Source organism: Eublepharis macularius, chromosome 15, assembly GCF_028583425.1.
Source record: "Eublepharis macularius isolate TG4126 chromosome 15, MPM_Emac_v1.0, whole genome shotgun sequence".
NCBI classification, from domain to species: domain Eukaryota; kingdom Metazoa; phylum Chordata; class Lepidosauria; order Squamata; family Eublepharidae; genus Eublepharis; species Eublepharis macularius.
The window spans coordinates 49660225-49683392 of NC_072804.1; the positions used below are offsets into that span (position 1 = coordinate 49660225).

General features: G+C 46.5%; 1 protein-coding gene across 1 annotated transcript; it reads right to left on the bottom strand.

Moving 5' to 3' along the window:
• Nucleotides 1–5092: 5092 nt before the first annotated feature.
• LOC129343658 (phospholipase A2 inhibitor and Ly6/PLAUR domain-containing protein-like) lies at nucleotides 5093–21651 on the bottom strand. Its single transcript, XM_054999999.1, has 5 exons — nucleotides 21104–21651; nucleotides 13216–13332; nucleotides 11427–11576; nucleotides 9645–9785; nucleotides 5093–8349 (listed from the first exon to the last, which is right to left on the bottom strand). Exons 1-5 carry the CDS (start codon nucleotides 21150–21152, stop codon nucleotides 8144–8146), a joined length of 663 nt encoding a protein of 220 aa, XP_054855974.1. The 5' UTR covers nucleotides 21153–21651; the 3' UTR covers nucleotides 5093–8143.
• Nucleotides 21652–23168: the final 1517 nt, after the last annotated feature.

Sequence of the window (23168 nt, forward strand, 5' to 3'; positions counted from 1 at the left end):
CTTGTTACAATGAACCAGGGATCTGTCTGCTGTAATCTATCAGCCAGAGACTGACATGAGGAGACAGGCACAACAATTCTTTCTTTCTTTCTTTCTTTCTTTCTTTCTTTCTTTCTTTCTTTCTTTCTTTCTTTTCAATCAGGCTACGGCACCTCTTTATTTATTTGACCACAGCATTTGGGACAGGAGCTAGAAATCTCTTCTGCAGTCTGCAGTGCACTTGTGATTCTGTTAACTGGACACTGGGAAGCAAAAGCAAGCAAGCAAGCAAGCGATATTCAGAAGAGCTTTTATAGCGTTGTTTCCAGGTTTCTGACTTCCACAACTGGGATTAAGATAAGTAGATTCCCTCAGCTCTGTGCCAAATTGGACTTGTTCTGTCTTTACTCTTGCAGTTTGACTCCTTCCAGCAAATGTCAGTAAATTTCAAGAAGGGAAAAAGAAAGAATGGTCAGAGAGAGAGAGACAAACAGAGTTTCCCCAATATCCGCAGAGAGAGAGAGTTTGTTTTGTTTTTTAAGTACTAGATGTGCACACTTTTAAAAAATATTGGGGGAATGCTTTTCTGAACACCATGGGCTACTTTTGAAGGGGCTCATAGTATTATTTGGCTATTGTGTTGTACAAAAGCACACACTCATACAAAAAATAGTAAAGAGTCTAGTAGCACCTTTAAGACTAACCAACTTTATTGTAGCATAAGCTTCCGAGAGCCACAGCTGTCTTTATCAGAAAGCTTATGCTACAATAAAGTTGGTTAGTCTTAAAGATGCTACTGGACTCCTTACTATTTTGCTACTACAGACTAACACAGCTAACTCCTCTGGATCTAGACACAAAATAGGAGCTTTCAAATTTAGACCATGGTACATGTATGTATGTTTGGGTGGTCATTCCTCCTGCCCCCCACCAAATTTCCTCCAAACACTGAGATGGCAGAGAGAGAAGCCCTTCATCTCACTCTAGATACCACAAAGGCTGACAGAAATTCAACAGTGGTAGGGGAAGAAACCCCAACATGCTCAGAGACAGCCTGGTCATTCAACGGTCCATAGTTATGTATGTATAATATTAATAGTTATACTATTGTATGTGTGTATTCAATGTGGTGGTGACTAGAGGTGGGCACGATCCCCCCCAAAAATACCAATCAAGCTGATCGTGAATTGGCGCTGGCGACGATCCCAAATTAACGATCCACACCGATCATCTCCCATTCCAGATCCGTGGATCGTGGATCGTGGATCGTGGAGGCCAAAGCGGAGGGGCGCCCCACTGTTCCCAGCGATACAGGAACGGTGGGTGATGCCGGCAGCATCTGTGTTTGTGTTTGGCTGTCTGTGTTTGGCCGTCAGAGCTGCCTATCAGGGTTTGCAGGGATGAGATTGGAGTGCCCATGGCTACAGAACACCCCCTTCCCCCTCCCTCCCCTGGCTGTCTTCTCCCAGCTGGTGACTGCTTTGCTGCTCCGTGGTTGGAAGGAAGCCCTGCTGATCAAGGAAAGCTGGGCTTCCATTCAGGTTTCCAGGGCGACAGAAGGAGGGCAAACACAGCTCAGGCATTCCCCTGGCTCCGTTGCCAGGGGAATAGATTGCTGGCACCTGACTGTCTGGCTTCCCGATCCGAGCACGATCGCTCCAATCCAGCCCCGATCCAGCTCCCTCCCAACCTCTGGATCGGTGGCCATGGCCGAGCACGATCCGCCAGTTCCCGATCACATGATCGCCATTATCGTGGTTTTTTTCTATCGTAATGCGGATCGTGTCCATCTCTAGTGGTGACACACAGACTGTCCAACAGTCAAGGGGCTCTTTAGGTTGATGGGGAATATGAATGTGGCTTTCCATAAGCCATGGAGTGAGTACTACTGCTTTAACCACTATACCGCACTGTGCAGAAAGGCGTATTTTAAAGAGGGAAGAGGTTGAGAACAAGTGGTCTGTATGAAAGGAATCGTTCTTTGGGTTGTTTCTCTGTTGCAACACTTAGAGAGGGTTATCCCAGCAAGAAAACTGAAGGAAAATCTCGAGGAAAAGCCCAACCCTGTCAGATTGCTCATTAGAGCTCTGCTAAACTGAGCTTGGAGCCAAAGAAGAGTCTGGAGGGATTCTGTTGTGAAATCCACCTTGTTATGATTTCACAATCAGCCCTAGTTATGAAGTACAAAAACAAATCCACAGGCCACAGCCCTGCAAAAGATTTCATTCCTGTTCCTATGCACTGAGCAAGACATTCTGTCTTTTCCTTCAAGTTTCAAAACCCTATTTGGGGTGAATTATCCACCCAGTTGTACTTATTGGGGGTTAAATTCAGGAGGAAGTGGCTCTAGAAGCTTGTCCTCCTAGGGCATTATCATTTGTTTGGTAGTAAACAACAGGGCTTTTTTTCAGCTGGAACGCAGTGGAACGGAGTTCTGGCACCTCTTGAAAATGGTCACATGGCTGGTGGCCCCACCCCCTGATCTCCAGACAGAGGGGAGTTGAGATTGCCCTCTGTGCCTCTGTCTGGAGATCAGGGGGCGGGACCACCAGCCATGTGACCATTTTCTCCGAGGGCAACCTACTGTGTTCCACCACCTCTTTTCCCAGAAAAAAAGCCCTGGTAAACAATATCCCCACAGGACACCCAGATACCACTTATAATTTGCTTCCTGAAAACTACCCGAGAAAACTATTCACATTCGATGTGGGAGTAGGCTTTTTTCATCCCAGGTTATGCTAAAAGGGGTAGAAAATACCCAAAGATTAAAAAACTATAGAAATTGATGTATTGTTGAAGGCTTTCACAGTCGGAGAACAATGGTTGTTGTGGGTTTTCCGGGCTGTATTGCCATGGTCTTGGCATTGTAGTTCCTGACGTTTCGCCAGCAGCTGTGGCTGGCATCTTCAGAGGTGTAGCACCAAAAGACAGAGATCTCTTCCTCACATCTGCCTGAGATGTCATACTGTGACACTGAGAGATCTCTGTCTTTTGGTGCTACACCTCTGAAGATGCCAGCCACAGCGGCTGGCGAAATGTCAGGAACTACAATGCCAAGACCATGGCAATACAGCCCGGAAAACCCACAACAACCAACTATAGAAATTATTAATTCCTTTAAAATTCACGGAGGCTTATGTTAGTGGTCTAATCTCTTAGATTCCAAACCCAATTATTTGGGATGCTTAGTCTTTTTAAAAGATTAGAGCACTGCAAATTTGCAAAAGAAACCATACTGGCGTGAGTCATTCGACATTCAAAAGGGGAGGGGTGAATCGATGCAAAAGAAAAATTCTGCCTCCTGTCCAAGTGTGATTTCCAACCCCTCCATATTTATTTGCAGTAAAACACAATATAACTGTCACTCACCACTAACATTTTTGTGTGTTAAGATGCCCTAGAATTTGGATTCGAGCTAAAAATATACCCCCAATGTGATGTGTGCACTCCTACCCCCACCCCGAAGAGCTCGACTTGAGGGTTAAAAGGACAACACTTCTGCTATGAAAAGGGTAATGAATCCTAGGTCCTTCAGAAGGAAATGCAAATGTAAGAGCCAAGCTACACGTGACGAATGACACTTGCCTGGCAAGTGAACAGACTCCCGTGTATTCCTCCCTGTTCACTTGCCATTCACTTGTGCTCCACTTGATCATATAGTGAACAGGGAGGAATACACGGGAGTCTGTTCACTTGCCAGGCAAGTGTCATTCATCACTTGTAGCTTGGCTCTGAGGGCCAAGCTACAAGTGACGAATGACACTTGAACAGCAAGTGTATTTCTCCCTGTTCACTTGCCCTCCACTCAATCCACTTGCCGTTCAAGTGTCATTCGTCATGTGTAGCTTGGCTCTAAGTCTAAGGAACTGGCTAGTGTATATTTGGGGAGGGCAAACAGGGCAGACTGTGTGTTGCTGGGAGCTATTTTGAGCCTTGCGAGCTACGGGACGTGAAATGGCAGTTTGCAACCTATGTCCTATGTTTCACTGGACTCTGTCAATGAAACACAGAGCCAAGCTACAAATGACGAATGACACTTGCCTGGCAAGTGAACAGACTCATGTGTATTCTTTCCTGTTCACTTGCCATTCACTTGATCAAGTGGAGAGCAAGTGAATGGCAAGTGAAGAGGGAGGAATACACGTGAGTCTGTTCACTTGCCAGGCACGTGTCATTCGTCACTTGTAGCTTGGCCCACAGACACTTCCTTTACGTTGAAATGGCCACAAGTTGATTACAGCCTGTTTGTCGCATTGACCAGGCATCTGGGCAACTGACCCTGTGGCATCAAAAGGCCCCTTGTGGTTTGATGCATTACTCCCCAGCCCTGATGCTGGCTCTGCTGGACGGCAAGTGGTGTTCAGCCCCCAGTGGTGCTGGAGGGCCCTTGCCTCCCTATGAGACCACAAGGGTGAGCCGCCAGTTATTCCCTGCTCACCCCTTCAGGATCTGCCCCAATGCCTCAAAACCGCCTAACCCCTAAAGTTGTGACTGGTCCACTGGCCGCCCATATTGAGTGGTGGGTGGGCAGGAAAGCTCCAGCCGAGTCTCTTTTGGAATGGTGCCAACCATGTTGAAGCCCTCGGAAGAGGATCTCCTGCCTGCATCTCCACTTCCGGCGCTGGATCTTGCCTCCTCTTCAGCCTAGTCTTCAGTGGCAACACAGCCTGCAGTGAGTCTGCGAGCTTCCTTTGTACAAAATTATAGAATTTCAGAGCAGGTATGGCTAGGAAAGACTTTCTTTTGCTTTTCCCCCGAAACAATTGTAACTTGCCCAGTGAAGGAAATAAAAAACATCCAGTTACTATGTTTTCCCTGGAAGACACAAACAGCAGCTTTGATACAAGGGGAAATAATTTGATAGAAGGGGAAATATTCGATAGCACATTCCTCCATTTATCCTCACAACAACCTTGAGAAGTAGGTAAGGATGAGAGACAATAATTGCCTCGAGGTCAACCAGAACATTCCATGGTGAATAACGATATGAGGCCATATCTCACCAGTTCTAATCAGATATCTTAACAACTACACCAGGTATCTAAGAAAGGGTAATCTCTGTACAAAAATAATATAATCCAAATAACTAATTATCTAACTAACACTCCACATGAAAATTAGAAACTGCTGCTTTATATCCATCTTCAGCTGGTGTGTCTTTTGATCAAATTAAGACATTCTACAATGGAGATACATGATAGGAATAGATTCTTCAAAATATAGAAAGCATTCTTTCAAAGTATGATTACATAAATCTGTCACCAAAGCGGAGCAGAAATCTGAGAACTGCTGCTTAACATATATCCCCTGCTGGTATTTGCACAAGTTTCTGTATTTTTAAATCAGTATACCTTGAGGGGAGAGAAGGCAGTATGGTATAGCCTGATCTCACCAAATCTCAGAAGCTAAGCAGAGTTACTTGGATGAGGGACGACCAAGGAAGATACTGCAGAGCAGGGGTCATTTTCTAGAAAAAGAGCTGCAGGAACTCATTAGCATAAACCATTAGCATATGCCATGACCCTTGATCAAGCCAAAATGGCCAGGATTCAGCTGCTGCCAGATGGGGAAGTCTTTCCCCACCTGGCAGTGGCCTGATCAGGGCCGTTTTGGCCCCAATCCAGGCCGAAACGGGCCCAAAATGGTTCAAAATGGCCATTTTGGGCACGTTTTAGCCTGAACTGGGCCCAAAACAGCCAAGATTGGGTTGGTGCTGGGCAGGGGAGGGGTCCCCCACCAGGCACCAACCCAATCCTGGTGGTTTTGGCGGAAATGGGCACAGTTCGTGGCCGAAACGACTGGGACTGGGTCAGTGCTTGGCAGGGGAGCATTCCCCTGCCCACTACCACCCAGATCTGGGCCATTTTGGCCCCAATCTTGGCCAAAACAGGCCCAAATGGTTGGTGCCAAGCAGGGGAGGGTTCCCCCACCTGGTACCAACATGATCTGGGCTGTTTCGGCCCCAATTCGGGCCGTTTCGGCCCCAATCGAGGCCTAAACGGCCCAAAATATCCAAAAGTCAGGTGAGTGGGGCCACCTGACTGTTGGGGGAACTGCCGGAACTGTGTTCCTGTGCATTCCCTCTGGAAATGAGCCCTGCTGCAGAGGAAGGCAACTGCTCACTTGCTTTGAAAGCCCTTTGCTGGGGTCATCATAAGTCAATTGTGAAAATATCCTCAGATTATATGAACAAACATAATAGTCCAGCTGTACTTTTCTCTAGGAATCATCGGGGTCTTTTTAAAAAATCATGCTACAAGTAAAATGGAAAAAAACTTGTACAGGTCTAGAGAATTACATGTACAGGTCTAGAGAGATACCTGTACAGTACCTGTACTGTAAACCTCCTTCTGGCCACAAGAATTTCAAAAGGATTTAACACTCTGACAAGGGTAGCTTTGACTCTTGAAAGCTCATAGCATGGAAACTGAGTTGGTCATCTCTAGGCTAGATTACTGTAACTCGCTCTATGCGGGGCTGCCCTTGAGCCTGACCTAGAGATTACAGCTAGTACAAAATGCAGCGACGTGTGTTATTACGAGAGTGCCAAATAAGGCACATATAACACCATTCTTACACAAGCTGCATTGGTTGCCAGTGGAGTACCAGATTAGATTCAAGGTTCTAGTATTGACCTATAAGGCGCTGTGTGGACTGGGACCAGCATATCTATGGGACCGTCTCTCCCCATATATTCCCCGGAGGACACTCCGATCAGGGGACAAACAGCTGTTGGTGGTCCCTGGCCCCAAGGAGGCCCACCTAGCCTCAACTAGAGCCAGGGCCTTTTTGGTCCTGGCTCCCACCTGGTGGAACGCTTTGTCTGCTGAAATCAGGGCCCGGCAGGACCTACCTTCCGCTGGGCCTGCAAGACAGAGTTGTTCCGCCGGCCGGGGCGGGGGAGAAAGGGTGTATAAAATCTTAATCCTTCCTGTGAAGGCTGTCCACCATCCTGTTTTAAATGTGTATGGATTTTTATTGTATTTTAATATGTTGTTTTTATTGTATTTTGTATTTTAATATGTTGTTATCCGCCCTAAGCCCACTCACAGGGAGGGCAGAATAGAAATTTGAAATAAATAAATTAAATAAATAAATAAGATGCTGGGTTTTGTGCTTTGACTACAGACCAACTTGGCTACCTATCTGAAAACTATATCTAGCTAAGGAAGGCAATTTGTTTCAGGTGGGTATAGGAGATAAGAGATTCACCTCCATATCATCATTCAGCTTTATGAATGTTATAAAAACCTTTTGTTCACACACTTTCCATCTCAAAAAAGATATCACAGAGTTAATCTAGATGCCAAAGGGGGCAGCCAAAACGAGGCACAGATGGCAGCACCTTTCCTATGAAGAGGAGTATGCGGCTGTTTAATTTAGAAAGAAGATAGGTAAGCCTGGACCTGACAGAACATTACACAATTATGGACAGTATATGGAGAACATGGATAGAGAGAACTTCTCCTAAAAGTGCTGTTCGGTGAAGCTAATGGGACAAACAAAAGCAAGCACTTCTTCACACAGAACATAATTAGCTTCTGGAACTCACTGCCACAAGATATAATGATATCTGCTTCCTAAGGTGACTGTAGGCAAAGTTATGGGAGAGAGGCCCATCAAATGCTATTAATATAGATTGCTCAGTGGAACCTTGGTGGGTTAGGAAATTCCTGGAAATTCAGGAATGGAGCCTGTGGAGGATGGAGTTTGGGAAGGGGAGGGATCTCAGCAGGGATGTGATGTCATAGGAACCCACCCTCCAAAGCAGCCATTCTCTCCATGGGAACTGATCTCTGGAGATCAGTTGGAATTCCAGAACGCCATGCCCCACTTGGAGATTGGCAACCCTAGTCCAGGCTGCGCATGGCCGCTCATTCCTCAAGTTCCTGGCTGCAGCATCAGCAACCCAGCACCACAGCCAGCTCACACATACATTTGCTGGTAAGCACACCAGACCCTTCTTCGTCTTAACCAGAGCAAGGGGTCATCACTCAAGATCCTCCACCTCTCCAGCAACGGCAGCCACCAGAAGCCTTGACAGCACAGAATAACTGCAAGCTGCAAAATGTATGGTTTGTACGTAACATAACAGTCCGCAAGCAATTGCTAATTGTTCAAGCAGGTTCCCTGAATCTCCGTTTGGAGGTGGGTTCGGGAGAAGTCATCCAAGAACCTTCAGAAGGAGAAGTCCCACAAAGGCTTGAAGGACGAGTTCGAACGATCCGGGAATAGAGCTGGCGGCCCCATTTGCTGGTGTACAAATTGCGGTTGTGATAACGCTGATCCCACCAAATGACATGCCATCCTGTGTACTGTTACACAAAACGTTTGTACAGCCCTTCATAAGCACCTCTGCAGACGTTCCTCCTGCCAAGGGAATTTCAGGAGACTCCAGTGAACATGAGAAGTACAGCGCCTGCGACTACATCGTTTCCCCCTCTTCTGTTTCTGTGTAGAATGGTGAGTGACCAGGGTCCCCATCTTTGGGTTGGGATATTTCTGGAGATTGAGCCTGGGGAGGGACAGCAGAGTTTTGGGAGGGGGGAAAGCTCAACATGGATATGATGCCACAGAGTCCACCCTCTGAAGCTGCCCTTTTCTCCAGGGGAATTGATCCCTGGGGTTTGAAGATCAGTATAATTCCAGAAGATCTCCAGCAGCCACCTGGAGGTCAGCAACCTTACCAAGAAGGGGGGGGGGAGAATTTCCCTTAAGCCTCCTGTCATGAACAGGGAATTCCCCATTCTAGCACCAATTCCCTGATCCAGAGGAAGAGAGCAGGAGAAACAATGTCCTCCACATAACAACATTCTAGGAAATTCCCCTACTCCTTATGGTAAAGACCATAGATGGGAAGCAGCCAGAGCATTGCTTGGAAGTGACATCTCGTCCTCTCCTTGGGCACAGCCAGGGCTTTTTTTCAGCAGGAACGCGGTGGAATGGTGAACCTCTTGAAAATGGTCACATGGCTAGTGGCCCCGCCCCCTGATCTCCAGACAGAGGGGAGTTTAGATTGCCCTAAACTCTTAGATTGCAATCTAAACTCCCCTCTGTCTGGAGATCAGGGGGCGGGGCCACCAGCCATGTGACCATTTTCTCCGATGGCAACCCACTGAGTTCCGCCACCTCTTTTCCCAGAAAACCCCCCCTGGGCACAGCCTCCCAAATCTCCTGGCATCCGTCAAAGCTGTGTTGGGAACAATACTTTCGGTCCAAGGTTCTACAGGCTGGTTGAAACTAGGGCGGAGTGTCTTAATATTATGCTGTTGTTTGGATTGCATTTTTTTAAAATACTCTGTGAGCCGCCTTGAGCAAAATCTCTGGAGATATGGCAAGTAAATTCTCAAAATAAATAATGCAGTCCTTCCCATGTGTTTCACTTGCAGAGATGCCAAACTCTGGCTTCAAAAAAATTAGCCTAGGCCACAGAGTAGAGCCAGAAAAAATGCCACTGGTGGAACCAGGGTAGGACTTGGCAAGCCCTTGGTGAAGCCTAGAAGGGTTTTTTTTTTCTTTTGCCAAAAAGTCATTATGAAAGCAAACACTGATCCTCAAAGACTTTTTCAATGCTGACAAAATGTGCCTTCCAGAACATGACTGAATGGAATGACACCCTAAATAAGGAAAGCACTGTAGGAGTGTATGCATATGAGAATGGTTACCCATGTTTGCAGTTCCAGCAACTTCTATGCAGTGGATCTGGTCTCCAGTGCAGTCAGCCATCTCCTCCTCACACTTAAGACTGTGAAAAACGTAGCAAGATGGGCACTTCTTCCCATTGGGTGTGTTGTTTATGGGCGGCACTGCATGAAAGAGGAGACAGGAAGATGTATTGTGGGAGAACTGTCCTGCCAAGGTGTTGGGGGTGCACAGGGCTCATTTGGAGGGGGAACACACCGGAACGGCGTTCTGGTAGAGCTGAAAGTGGTCACGTGGGTTGTGGCCCCGCCCACATGATTCCTTTCCCTCCCCTCTGCCTCCCCTGCAAAGGAGAGTAAGCTGCTTCAATTCATTCTGCTGCTTTATTTTCCCTCGTGACTTGTGAGTGAGTGAATGAGTGAGTGCATGCAAGCCAAGCTACTGGGCCTGGATCTCCAAAGGAGGAGGTTAAGGTGCTTCAGTTCATTCTGCTGCTTTATTTTCATTCATTCATTCATTCATTCATTCATGAGTGAGTGAAAGCTGGGCTACTGGGCCTGGATCTACAAAGGGGGAGGGTAAGCTGCTTCAATTCATTCCGCTGCTTTATTTTCCTTCGTGACTAGTGAGTGAGTGAATAAGTGAGTGCATCCGTGCAAGTAGGGCTGCTAGGGCTGGCTCTCCAGAGGAGGGTAAGGTGGAGTTCAAGCAAGGCTCCACTCAAAGGTTGTGGGATTCCAAGAGGTTAGGGGGTAGAGCATGGGGAGGATGGGGTTTGTGAAGGGGAGGTACCTCAGCCGGGTATAATGCCACCCTGCAAAAGCAGTCATCCCCCCCACCCCTGGGAACTGATCTCAGTAAGCTGGAGGTCAGTGATAATTCTGGAAGATCTCCCGGCACCACCCCTAAAATTGACCAGCCGCCATAACTGTCTTGTGGCCCTCACAAATATATGGATGCATGTATGTGCCGCCAAGATGCAACCAACTTACAGCAACCCCATCGAGTGGCTTTCAAGGCAAGTGAGGTGGCTTGCCAGTGCCTTCCTCTGCAGAGTCTTCCTTGGGGGTCTGCCATCCAAACACCCACCCTGCTTAGCTTCCAAAATCTTACAACTCACCATACCACATTTCCACCTTCCCTTGATAGAGTCAAATCTTTTTCTACCGAAGGGAGGAATGAGTATGAAATAGGTAACCGAAACGATCTGTCTAGCGGTAGCACCAGAGGTTCTTCAAACCTGAGACTCTTCTGTCATAAGGGATGGGCAGGTTGCTGCACCATTACATGTGGATATAAGAAAAGCCCTGCTAGATCAGAACAGTGGTCAATCTATTTAGCCTGCCGGTTCTCTTGGTGGGCCAACAAATAAGTCATAGAGGCGGTGCCTTCCCTGAGGCTGCCCCCTAGCACTTCTACTCGGAGGTCATCTGCATCTGTAAATGGAAATTCCCTTTGGTCACAATAGCTAGTAGCCATTGATAGATCTCTCCTCCATGACTCTATCCAACCCCCCTTTTAAAGCCATTTGTGATTGTGGCCATCACAGGGCCCACAGGCCATGAATTCCACCATCTAATTCCTTTTGCCTCTCTTGAACCTATTTCCCCCAAGTTCTAGTATTATGGGAGAGGGAGAAAAAGCTCTATTGACTTTGCCTACCCCGTACATGCTTGTTTTATGGAATTGACCTGGAGCTTTTGTCATGAGCTGTGTAGAAGAACCATGCAACATGTTTAGTTTTAGGGAGCTGGTGTGCTATATGAGAATGGGGAAATGAAAGAGGGAGGATAGCAGTGACATACAGGCAGGAGGGGTCTTCTGGCACCCGAGTCCCTCACAGCAGGTCGTTCGGGTCAATATTTGTCCTATCTTGCCCAAATTAAAAGAATTGAGGGGTTGATCGCAGTTTCTTGATTGGACGCATGTCTTGAAAACACCCTTCATCTGCAGCACTGCAGTGGTTTAGGAAGAAAGAACAAGGAAGTCAATTAGACAGACATGTTATGGTATCCCCTGACCACATGAAGTCCCCTTGTTGAACTATCTTGCCCATCCTTCACAACCAGTGGTGACAGTTCTTCAAAGAGTGATTCCGCACATGTTGGATAATGCACTTCCAATCCTCTTTATAGATCATTTGGAACGGATTTTTTTGTGTGCGGAACAAAAAATCCACCTCAAACGATTGATAAAGTGCATTGAAAGTGCATTATCCAACGTGTGCGGAATCAGCCAAAGTTTCAGGTGGGTTCTGTCTAGGGTTGCCAGGTCCTTATGGAGCCAAATTGGGTGATGGAGGGCATTGGAGAAATCATGGGAGAACTTACCTCACTCAAGCGGACACCAGTACGACCCATTACTTCACCAGGAGTGAAGTCATTACTGGCACAAAACGTATGTGAGTCAGGGTGCTCCAGAGCACCTGGGAGCTTTCTTTGCTCCCAGCACCACCTTCTCGCATCTTTCTCCCCCCTCCTGCCATTCACTAGGGGAATGGCAAGCCTAGTTCCATCCTAGATCTGTTCAGGTAGAGATGCCTTTTGAATTGCATGCGTACCCGTGATCTCCAACTGAGCGGCCACATACCCAAGAGCCAAAGATGGTTCTGCATAGAATGGAATTGTCAATTCCAAAGCATGGTCACAATTCTTGTAGCAAGCTGCAGTGCAGTGACTGCCCTGCAAAACGGCCTTCTTCGCCCAAAAAGGGAGTATAGCAAAAAGTTGCTGAATTAAAATCTATGTCAGGGACCGCCCACAAGGAATCACAAGAGATAAAGTAATAGTCAGCGATCCCACCTCGGACCCCTCCCCCAAAGTCTTTCCCTCCTCGATTGACTCAGGTCTGATTCAACATTCTGACCACAGAATTTTGGCCATTCAAACAGTTGAATCAGGAGGAGAAATAAAGGCTTCTTGTCATCTGATAACTTGTGAGTAGGAGAGATAACTTCGTACTTTTTAGAAAAGCGTGCATGCCAAGTTTCCCCTGAAATTTGAGCCTCTAGGTAAGAAGATCTGCCTAGGCTTGGAGATACCAGTTCCCAAAAGTGAGCTTCCTTCCTCTCTGAGACAGCTTGCGCCAATTCTCCCCATAAAAGCCTGGCATGCGTAGCAGTTTATTACAAGCCTCAAAGGGCAATGAAGAAATAAAGGTAGTTGGGCCAAGGGAGGGGAGGAATTAAACAACCATAACTAAAAAGAGAAGCTAAGGGTACAAACATTAAACCAATAAGACCTGGAGGATAGCAGGTGTTAATTCCACTGTGAAGAATCTAGTTATCTTTATGATGAAGCTATTAATCTTAATTTAACTCAATTTCGACATAAGGCACACTTGTTTCCAATTTGTCATAAGGGAAACCCTGCATAGGAACCCTGCATATTCTAAGATTACAAGGGGAAGGAGCTGTACAGGAGATCTTTCACAACTGGAAACTGCAGATAATTGTACCGTAGCAGGGGCTCCGGTTTGGCTGTAGTAGCTAGCATTAAGAATTGACCCACTTTCCCATGGAGGTAAAAATGGGTCGATTCAGATGTTCCCCATTCGTCAGACTCCTGCTGGCAGGTTTTGGTCATTTGAACGTACCCCCTGTGCCTGCTGCCTGCACGATACCACAGGAATGTTGCTCAGAAGGACAATTCTGCCAAGTTCCATTGCAGGTATTCCCAAAGCCATGGCAATGTTCACAAGACAAAGAAACCCCTGAAAAGAAGGAAAAGAAGGCCTATTAGACAGATTAATCCTCCGTAGTTTTACCTCGTGTTCAAAAAAAGTAGAGTCGCCACCAGGGCTGCTTTTCTGGGAAAAGAGGTGGTGGAACTCAGTGGGTTGCCAGCACAGGGGGTAACTCTTGGTGGGAGGTGGTGCCCCAGTACCACATGTGCATGTGCAAAGTGCACGCATGCTCCCAGGGCCAATAACGTCACTTTGGGTCAGCTGGAACAAGGGAGTTTCTTAAAGTTTAAATCGCTGACAGCCCCGCCCCCGATCTCCATACAGAGGGGAGTTTAGATTGCAATCTAAGAATTTAGGGCCATCTAAGCTCCCCTCTGTCTGGAGATCAGTGGGCGGGGCCACCAGCCATGTGACCATTTTCAAGAGGTTCCGGAACTCCGTTCCACCATGTTCCAGCTGAAAAAAAACCCTGATTTTAACTATGGAAATTTAAATGTTTTTAGGGTTTTTAATATATTAACTGTTCTATGTATTTTAACCTGTATGCGCTTGTAATCCACCCTGAGCCTGCTGGTATGGGGAGGGCAGAATATAAATCAAATATAAATAAATAAGGCCTAGGAGCTCTGGTAAAACAAAAAGTTACAACCCCCTTTCCCTTCGTTCCTCGCTCTGTGATTGCTGCTGCTGAATGGAAACGTTTGCTTCTCTGACAGCTGGGGAAACCCCCTCTGCTTTCACTGACCCCAGCAATCTCTCTAAGCGGGTTAGGTTTGTAATGACTGGATGGCTTGGTGGTCATCACCCTTTCTACAACTCCTTCAGCTTCTAGCAAGGGAACAGACTTTTACTAGACTCTTACCAAACTCTCCCATTGAGAAGACAGGATGAGACATTCACTTGACCTGCATGAAGTAAGGCGGAAGAAGATGGCTAGCCAGGGTCTCTTGATACTGTCTGCCCAGTCTCCCAAAAAAGGTCCAATTCCAAGAAATTTGATCCATGTCACCCTAGAGAATCACCCTTTCAACTTCCAACCAAAATTGTCTTTGATTCTGCATTGTAAAGGAGCCAGATGGGTTGATTGGGAGGCTGTGTGCTCTCTGTTTCCCCACCTGGAAAACTGATCCACACAAACCTTCAAATGGATGGAGGTAGCACTGCAGCTTTCGCCGGAAACATCAACATCTGACTCCAGTTTCCAACCTGTTTGCTCTTGTCCATCAGTCTCCCTTTTCCTGTTTTTCAGTAGGCATGATTTGGAATTTTTTGTTCTTTTCATGTTTCAACTTCAAAATCTTCATTTCAATTTTATTGCACCCTTGGGCAGAGCAAACCCATTAATCTATTTCTTTGGTACATCTATTTTTGTACCTTTCCCCCTCCCAGGGACAGCTAGGCATAGGGCATCTGGGGCAGGTGCCCAGACCCTGCTTGGGGCAGGGTGTAACACCCTGCAGCCAGCTGCCTCACAGCTGCCTTCATAGGGTGGGGAAATGGTGCCTGCCTGGCCAAGCCCTAAAACCATCCAGGTGGTGCAGGGAGAAGATGCCTAGCCACCTGGCCAGCCCAACGTCTCAGCTGCCCACGTGGAAAGAAGGTGCCAGCCAGCTCTTTCTCACTCTCTCCATTGAGGGGCAGGACCAGAGGCAGTACAGTTATTCTTGGGCCCCACAGTGATTCTTGGGCCCCATCCTTGAATTCTGTTAGGGATCCAGAATCTCTAAAACCACCCTGATCCCACCCTTCTTCCAAGGAACTCAGGGCTGGGAAGAAGGTGGAAGAAAATCTCCATAGTGTCAGGGACGTTTGCAAAATGCAAACTCATGGCCAATCTACACCTTACACAGAATAGGACAACAAGTATATATCATGGAATTCCAGAGTGTTCCATTATGGACGACTATATCTGTCAGAGTGTCAGTTTGCTTGTCAGTTCTCAAACCAGAGCTACGCCATGTTCACATGCTATAATCTGTAGTTGTTTAGTTTTCTCCCTCCGGGCCCAGGTGCTGCCCAGGCCGCATATATCCATGGGAGCAAAGAATTCTTATCAACCCGTTCCAGCCGACCTTGACATCCTCGCCTTCCCAGGCCTTCTAGACAGGACTAAGGGGGGTGGCTGAGAATGGGTGTTTGAAGTGTTGTTACTTTCATTTTATGTGTCATTCTCAACAAAGCTTTTGTTCAGCCAAGGCTTTCTTATTCCTTGGAATATGGACGCTTGTATCCTGAGCATAGTCTTTCAATAAACCTTTTGGAATCAAGAAACTTTGCTTCTTGCAGAAGGGGGGAGACGAACTCTAGATAACTGGGATTCCATAGTCTGACATTATCATTTCAGACTGCATACTGGTGTAGTGTTTCCTCAAGGAAAAAGAGACTTCCCTGTGCACGTAGAGAACTAGCATATCAGGCAAGAAGGTTGCCAGCCAATCAGCAAACTTACTTTCTACAAGGTAATTTGCCTTTGGGTCTGAGAAGCCAGAAAACTCCACGCACCTGCCAGATAATTTAAGGTAAGGCCCAGGGAGCTGCTGTAGTTAAGTGGTTAAGCAATTGAGTTGTGAATCAGCACTCTGTTGGTTCAAATCCAAGTACTGCTATGAGCTCAGTAGGTTGAGCCACTGCTCTCAGCCCCAGCTCCCCAGCTGTACTGTGGGGAAAATAGTAACATTGACTTTGTTCACAACTTCGTATGGGACTCTAATCTGTCTAGAAGAGTGGTTTATTTATTTGTTTGTTCATTTATTTATGTCATTTATAGCCTGCCTTTCTCAGTAAGACTCAAGGCGGATTACACAGTGTGAGGTTAGTACAATCAGTATCAGGACATTTCCATACAGTGTCAAGGATATTTCCACAAACAATGCCGTAGGGTGAATAAATACAAGTTTGCAAAGACATAGAATTAGCAAGGATCGACTACAGAGCTGAACAAATGCTGAAACAGAAGGTAATCAATTCTAGGACTGACATTACACAACATGAAGCACAGGTAGGACACAGGCATACATAAAGCAGCAGATAATATGTAAGGCATCATAGTGGTGAAATCACTGGTCCCTAACTCATCTGAGTAAAAGGGCTTTTAGAATAATTCAGTTTTGCATTGTTTGCAGAAAGCCAGGAGAGTGGGGGGGGGGTCTCCTGACCTCCTCAGGCAGGCTGTTCCACACGGTGGAGCCACCACAGAGAAAGCCCACATACAGGCTGCGGTTGATTTCGCCCATGTGCAGCGTGGCACCCACAGGAGAACCTGTTCAGATGAGCGAAGCTGCCGTGGAGAGACATAAGGAGTGAAATGATCTTGTAGGTATGCTGGGCCAAGGCCATGAAGAGCTTTGTATAAAATAACCAATACTTTGAACTGAGCACAGTAACTGATAGTAGCCAGTGGAGCGACTGTAGGATGGGAGGGATATTCATGCTCCTGCTCGTCCTGATAACAGTCAAGCTGCAGCATTTTGCACCAATTGGAGCCTCCTAGTTAACTTAGATGGGAGACCTATGTACAGAGCATTACAATAGTCAAGCCTCGATGCTGCCATAGCATGGATCCAGGTGGCCAGGTCGGCTGTATATATAAGCTCAGTTGCTGTTATTGTTGCTGTTAAAGGTCTGTTTGTTTCTCTCCTGGAATCTGCCTGTCATGTGGAGGGATCACCGTTCCCTAGCCTGAAAGTATACATCTCTGTCAAGGAAAGGGCTGTGCCAAAAGCCTATATCCCTGGTGCTCCAGTTTCCGCCAGGCAGCGAGTTTTTCCTCAGGAGGTGGTGGAGTTAAGACATGGGGTATGGAGTGGTACAGTCCAAAACAGCCAACTCAGCCCGCCTTGTTCTTCAGCAAGTACACAACGATGCCAATGGTGGTATTTGGGGATCTCCCAGTGTTGATTGCACCATCCCTAACCGAGACCAAGTTCAAGTGTGGATTTGGGGAAGTCCAATTGTCCCACGAAATATGATGTACCACCATACCCAATGACCCTGCATAGCTCCCTGACTTTGTGGAGTTGCTTAAATGCCTCACAAGACTGGGAGATAATGCTTTATCAGTGCCATCTACTGGTTATATGATGACACAGCAGCAGCAGAAGAAATCTCATTTGGCTATGAGCCAATGAGAAACAGAGAGCAAGCCCTGCTTTAACATAAACAGCTAATCGAGTAGTTAGATTAGATCACAGGGGAGAGCTTGCCTGACTTGGCTAGTTCTGCCAGGGAACCAACGTACCAAGGAAACTTCTTCCCCGTGCACTTTCACCAGGGAAGGTGACTTTCAAGTTCAAAGGCCTGTCAGAGAAACACATGCAGCATCATATCCACTCCTCCATCTTTTCCAGGGTCCGAGGAACAAGAGGATCACTGTTCTTACAAAATTATGTATTTTTCTTTCAGCTAAAACTTGTGTCCTTTGAACATATGAAGCTGTTTCCTACTAAGTGACAGTCTCTCTAGGCATGCAGTTTTGTAAAGAGTTGGATCTGGGTTTCCACAGCCATACAGCAATTAAAAAGTAAATGGGAGGGAGGAGCCCCTCCTCCCCCCCGCAAAGCCATTCTGAGGGCCAAACGACAAGTGACAAATGACACTTGAATGGCAAGTGTATTCCTCCCTGTTCACTTGCCCTCCACTTGCCCTCCACTCAATCCACTTGCTGTTCAAGTGTCATTCGTCATGTGTAGCTTGGCCCTGAGGCTCTTTGGGCTCACCTTTATTTTTAACAGTTATTCCACAAAGCTGCTGTGTAGCTGCGCAATGTTCCCTCTAAGCAGTGCAGTATTTTGAGACTGAAATCTACTTTGTGAGCAGCAACTTGCATTTAAGTTCTGAGCCACCTTTTCCAAAACCAGAATCCATTTGATTAAAAGACTTTTTAATTAGATTGTCTGAGGCACTGGCATCGGGTGCCATCCATGTGCTGCTGACATCCACTTATGCATATCTTTAAATAAGCCTCCTAGACTGTAATCTCCACATTGGGCCACTGCATGGTAATTGTAGCCAAGAGACAGAGGGAAAACAAGGGGAAACTGAATCCAGACAAATGATGTTGGTTAGAGAGGTTGGTATATTGGAGGAGTCTGCATTTACCTGTGAAAAAGCATGTCTTTATAAATTTATCTGCATGTCAGATAAATTTATTTGAATTTTGCCATATCTTCCCATTAACATCTGTGGCCACTTTTGCTGTAGTAGTCAAGCTTAACACCAATTTTATATCTGAAGAGAACTATATATTTCTTTTTAAAAAATCTAATAGAATCACTTTTGGATCTAAAGGAATGTGATCTGCTAGGATCTTATTAATGAATTGAACTACTTACTGTCAGAATGCATTTTCACCAGAAGGCTAGGATCTAATAAAACTCACAAACATTTAATGGAGTATGTCAAAATGATCTACCTCCATTCAATGCAGGCTAATGTAGTCTCCTCCACTATATCAGCCTCTTTAACCATATATTAAAGAGTGTATCTTTAATATATGGAAATCACTGCTGCATGATGTGGCAACTGCTAGAGGGTATTAAGGGACTTTTAAAATGATTAGACAATTGTGTGGATGAAAGGTCCATTCACTGTTATTTGAACATAAGAGTTAATAGGACATTCAACGTTTAGGGGCAGTATACCACCTGAGCCCAGATCAGGACAGCCCAAGCTAGCCTGATCTTAGATCTTGGAAGCTAAGTGGCTGGGCCCTCCAGGGTTGCTTTGCAGAGGCAGGCAATGGAAAACCATCTCTGCACATCTCTTGCCTTAAAAACCTTTCAGGGTTGCTATTTATTTTTTTTTCTTTGCACTATTTATAGTCATCCTTTCTCACTGAGGGCCAAGCTACAAGTGATGAATGACACTTGAACGGCAAGTGGATTGAGTGGAGGGCAAGTGAACAGGGAGAAATACACTTGCCATTCAAGTGTCATTCGTCACTTGTAGCTTGGCCCTGAGACTCAAGGCACATTTCACAGTGTAAGTCAAAACAATCAACAGAATGGGGCATTCAATAAACAATACATTAGGGAATGGGTTGCAGACATTTGAAAGCTCCAGAGGAGTTAGCTGTGTTAGTCGGTAGTAACAAAATAGTAAAGAGTCCAGTAGCGCCTTTAAGACTAACCAACTTTATTGTAGCATAAGCTTTTGAGAACGGCAGCTCTCTTCGTCAGATGCATCTGATGAAGGGAGCTGTGGTTCTCAAAAACTTATGCTGCAATAAAGTTGGTTAGTCTTAAAGGCGCTACTGAACTCTTTACTATTTTAGAAATTTGGGGGGGGCACCCAGAAGTTGGATACAGTGCTGAAAGTATTAAGAAACGAGAACCTAATTTCCTTAACATTTATACCAGGGTAAGAATGTGGGGCAGACTTGATGCGCGGGTGGGGGAAAATATGGCTTGACTTTTAGGAGCTGGAAGCAGACACCCTCAACCTCCACCCTCTCCAGGTGCCAGCCCCCAAATCTTCAGGAATTTCTCAACTTTACCTGGAGCTGGCAACCCCAGACGAGTGCCGAGCCTGGGGCTCAACATGTAGCCAGCCGCCCGCCCAGCCATGCTCACCCGCCTGCCTACCACCACCACCTCCTCTAGCTCCTGGCACCATGGCAGAGAGGCCGCTTGGCTGCCCACTTGCCATGCCACTCGTACTTCTGCCATCCAAGGAGAGCAACTTCTTCAAGCAAATTCTGGTGAAGAGCTGCCCTGAGGCTGGGCTCGAAGGAGGGTCCCTGGGGCGGGCAAGCTGGGGTCTGCTTGGCCTGGGTGCTGCCACCGCCCAGTCCCCTTCCACTCTGCTCTTCCCAGTCCCTCTCTTGCACAGCACCTGCTGAGGGAGACATCCTCCCACTCAGGTGGAGGACCGTCCCTGCCTCCTGGCCCAGTGTCTGTCCGTTGCGTAGCAGAAGGAGCTTCTCCTGGACTGGCTCCCCCTCAAAGGACTCACACCTCTTCCCCTTCCTCCATGCCAGGCCCTTTGGAAGGGCCTGCCAAAGGGCAGGAAACAGGGAAGGCAGGGCCCAGGGCACCGCTCTGTGCGCTTCAGCTGAGATGCTGTGCACTGAGAGGTAAAAATTCATGCACGATTGTGCAGCAGCACACGTTAGCAAGAACACTGCTGCAGGGAACTTGTGTTGAGTCCCAACCTGCTTATCTAGCTTGGTCCTCAGACCATTCATCCGTCAAGATCAATCTCTACTCTGACTGGCAGCATCTCTTTGGGGTCTCCCCTGGAGATCGTACATATCACCTCCTACCCGATCCTTCGAATGAGAGATGCTGGAGACGAGGTACCTGGGACCAACTGCATACAAGGCAGAGGTTGAGCAAGAAAAGGAAAAACACAGAGATGTTGATATAGTGTCAATCTATAACATGGCTTCCATCTCCCAAAAGGTGATAGCATATATTAGTAAGCAGCGAAAGTCCTTCTTGCCGGCCAAATGCAAACCTCCAAGTTTATTTCCTTCCGTCAAGGACAACTTCCAAAAGGTGCCCAACATTGTCTCTGCATCACTGGGCTAAAGAAGGTGAGAAAACTGCTGGTATTTATTTATTAAAGAAGCATCTCTCACTCTCAGAACTGAAAATCAGAAAATGTCTTTGTGCGACACAATCCAGCCAGTAATCATCCACTCTCAGAAACAGCCTGTTTGTTCCTGCACTGGAAGAAATTATTGTCCCAATAGCAACATCTTTTAAAATGAACTAAGGTCTGCAGAGGATTATCTGCGTGGCTTGGATCCCATCAGTCCCAAACAGTTCTCCCTTCTCAAGCAACCCGAGATACTCACCCAGAGCTACACTTGTGGCCAAGAGGCAGAGGATGAGAGGGAGCTGCATATTTCCAGATGTCACCTGCAGCTGGAATCAAAGCCGGGCTTGAAAACTTTAAATTGTAGCAAAGTCTCTGCTTCGGAAACAGTCGTGGGCGTTCCCCAAAAGGGATAAACACTTCCCAGAAAACGGAGGAGATCGCAGGACAACTCCCTCATGCACCCCCCCCCCGATCAAAGGGGTGGGGCCATAGATTGTCAGAACAGACCATCCCGTTCTTTCTCTCCTTTTGCACCATCAGACCTGTAAATGTCCAGGAAGAACTATCACACTTTGCTATCAACTGACAGGGTGGATGCAGCACTGGAGGCCCAGAGTGGATGCCTCCCCTTCTGTAGTTAATAACAGAATCTCAAGGAGTCTCACTTCTTTCTTTTGATTCTGAATAATTCTGCAGAGCTCACGCCGACTTGAGCTCAGCAGCAGTGGGACATTGCTCTGTTTGTTAGTTTGGTTTGATAGATTTTTCTTTTGCAACTGACTTCCTTGGCTCCCCTACAGAATGGGTTGGTGCACTCCAGAGGCAAGTCTAGAACTCCAGGCATGCATTGCTGGCCGGGTTTTCGCTGCCCTCCGAGAGCAGGCATTGCCCCTCCTTTGCTCTGATATGTATGCGTGGGAAGAACATGTATAGCTGCACCAACTTTCCTCACCGTAGATGGGCAGCAGCGTGAGTCAAGAATGCTTGGACAGAGATGAGATACAAGTGAGGCTAATTTTAACTGCACGTCCCCCGTTGAACTTTATCTAATCTAATGTAGTCTGCAGAGCTGGAGAGTTTGCAGCTGTGACATGCTGAAGACATGTTGCTTTGGAAGGAATCGGATGCCGCTGTCCAACCCACCACTGATCCATCTGTGCATGTGTGCGTTCCCTCCCTGCTCAAGCTTTGCAGTAATAAATCAACAGTTAATGAGATGAGGGAAAGACTCAATAAAGCACTGCCCAACCAAAGTTGGCTGTGGAACTCCCCACCACTCTGTTTGCAAATGCTCTGGGAGTATTCCTGGAAAGTTTGAGGAGGTTGGGAGGTTGGGAAAACAGCAGAGGGCATTGCATACAAAAGTTACAATCGACAACTTAAATAAGAGGATTTGAACACAGTAATTGAAGAGCCTGTTGTATGGGGTTTTTTAATTGCACAAGGAAATTATTGGCAACAGCCAAATAGAGGAAGCTTTACTTCCTCCTCTCTCTAGCTGGGAGGCACTGGGCACACACCATCCGTGTAACCCAAATGCACACTGTCCGACTGTTAGAGAAATACTTGAAATACCTCATTTTATTGAACTAGATTGTTCAATTTCTACCGATAAATCTCTCACACACTTTCTGAGCGCTATTTATGCTGCCACATTGAGCTGTTGCAGTTTAAAGGTTATTAAGAGTTGCAGTCAGCTAGTTTTTCTACACACACACACACAACTACTTGTGTTTCTTCCACTCTCAGCCTTAAGAGGGCAAGTTCCAAGAATGTCATTCATGAGAACTACCAGAGCCACTGTTACTTTTTGTGTCTTCTCAAAGATGATCTCTGACTTATTATTCTGTCTTATTCTGAAAGAATAACAGGGTTATATATACATTCTCCAGCTCTAGCCTTGAATGCCAGCCTCTTCAGTTTTATTATGGGTTTGTAGGTGGCCAGCTTGACTGCTCTCATTCCTAAATGTAAACTATCATCTGTCAAGCCACCATTCTCTGAAGACCGTGTACTTCTAATCTAACTAGTTTATAAAATTGTAGGAGATTGTGTGTACTATAAACAATTTGTTACATGTTGACCGAAAGGTATAAAATACAAATGCTGATGTTTCTCTGGATGCGTTTAAAAATCTGATTGCATCAAAGGCTTATTGCTAAATAACCTTTTCTCTTCCATGATTCCCAAGCTTATGCCTTGAGTTGGTTTCTCAGGCTAATAGTGAAGTGGGGAAATCTACAATTGGCTAAGGGTGTTGATTTAATTTCCCCTGAGCCTACAATTCAGGCAGTCAAAAGAATCTGGAAAGCAAAGGGGAT

Coding starts and splice junctions, on each gene's coding strand:
- LOC129343658 (XM_054999999.1), bottom strand. CDS start 21,152: ATGCAGCTCCCTCTCATCCTCTGCCTCTTGGCCACAAGTGTAGCTCTG. Junction 11,577..13,215: donor GCAGGCAGCAGGCACAGGGG/GTACGTTCAAAT, acceptor AAACCACTGCAG/TGCTGCAGATGAAGGGTGTT. Junction 9,786..11,426: donor CCAGAAGACCCCTCCTGCCT/GTATGTCACTGC, acceptor TCTTTCATGCAG/TGCCGCCCATAAACAACACA.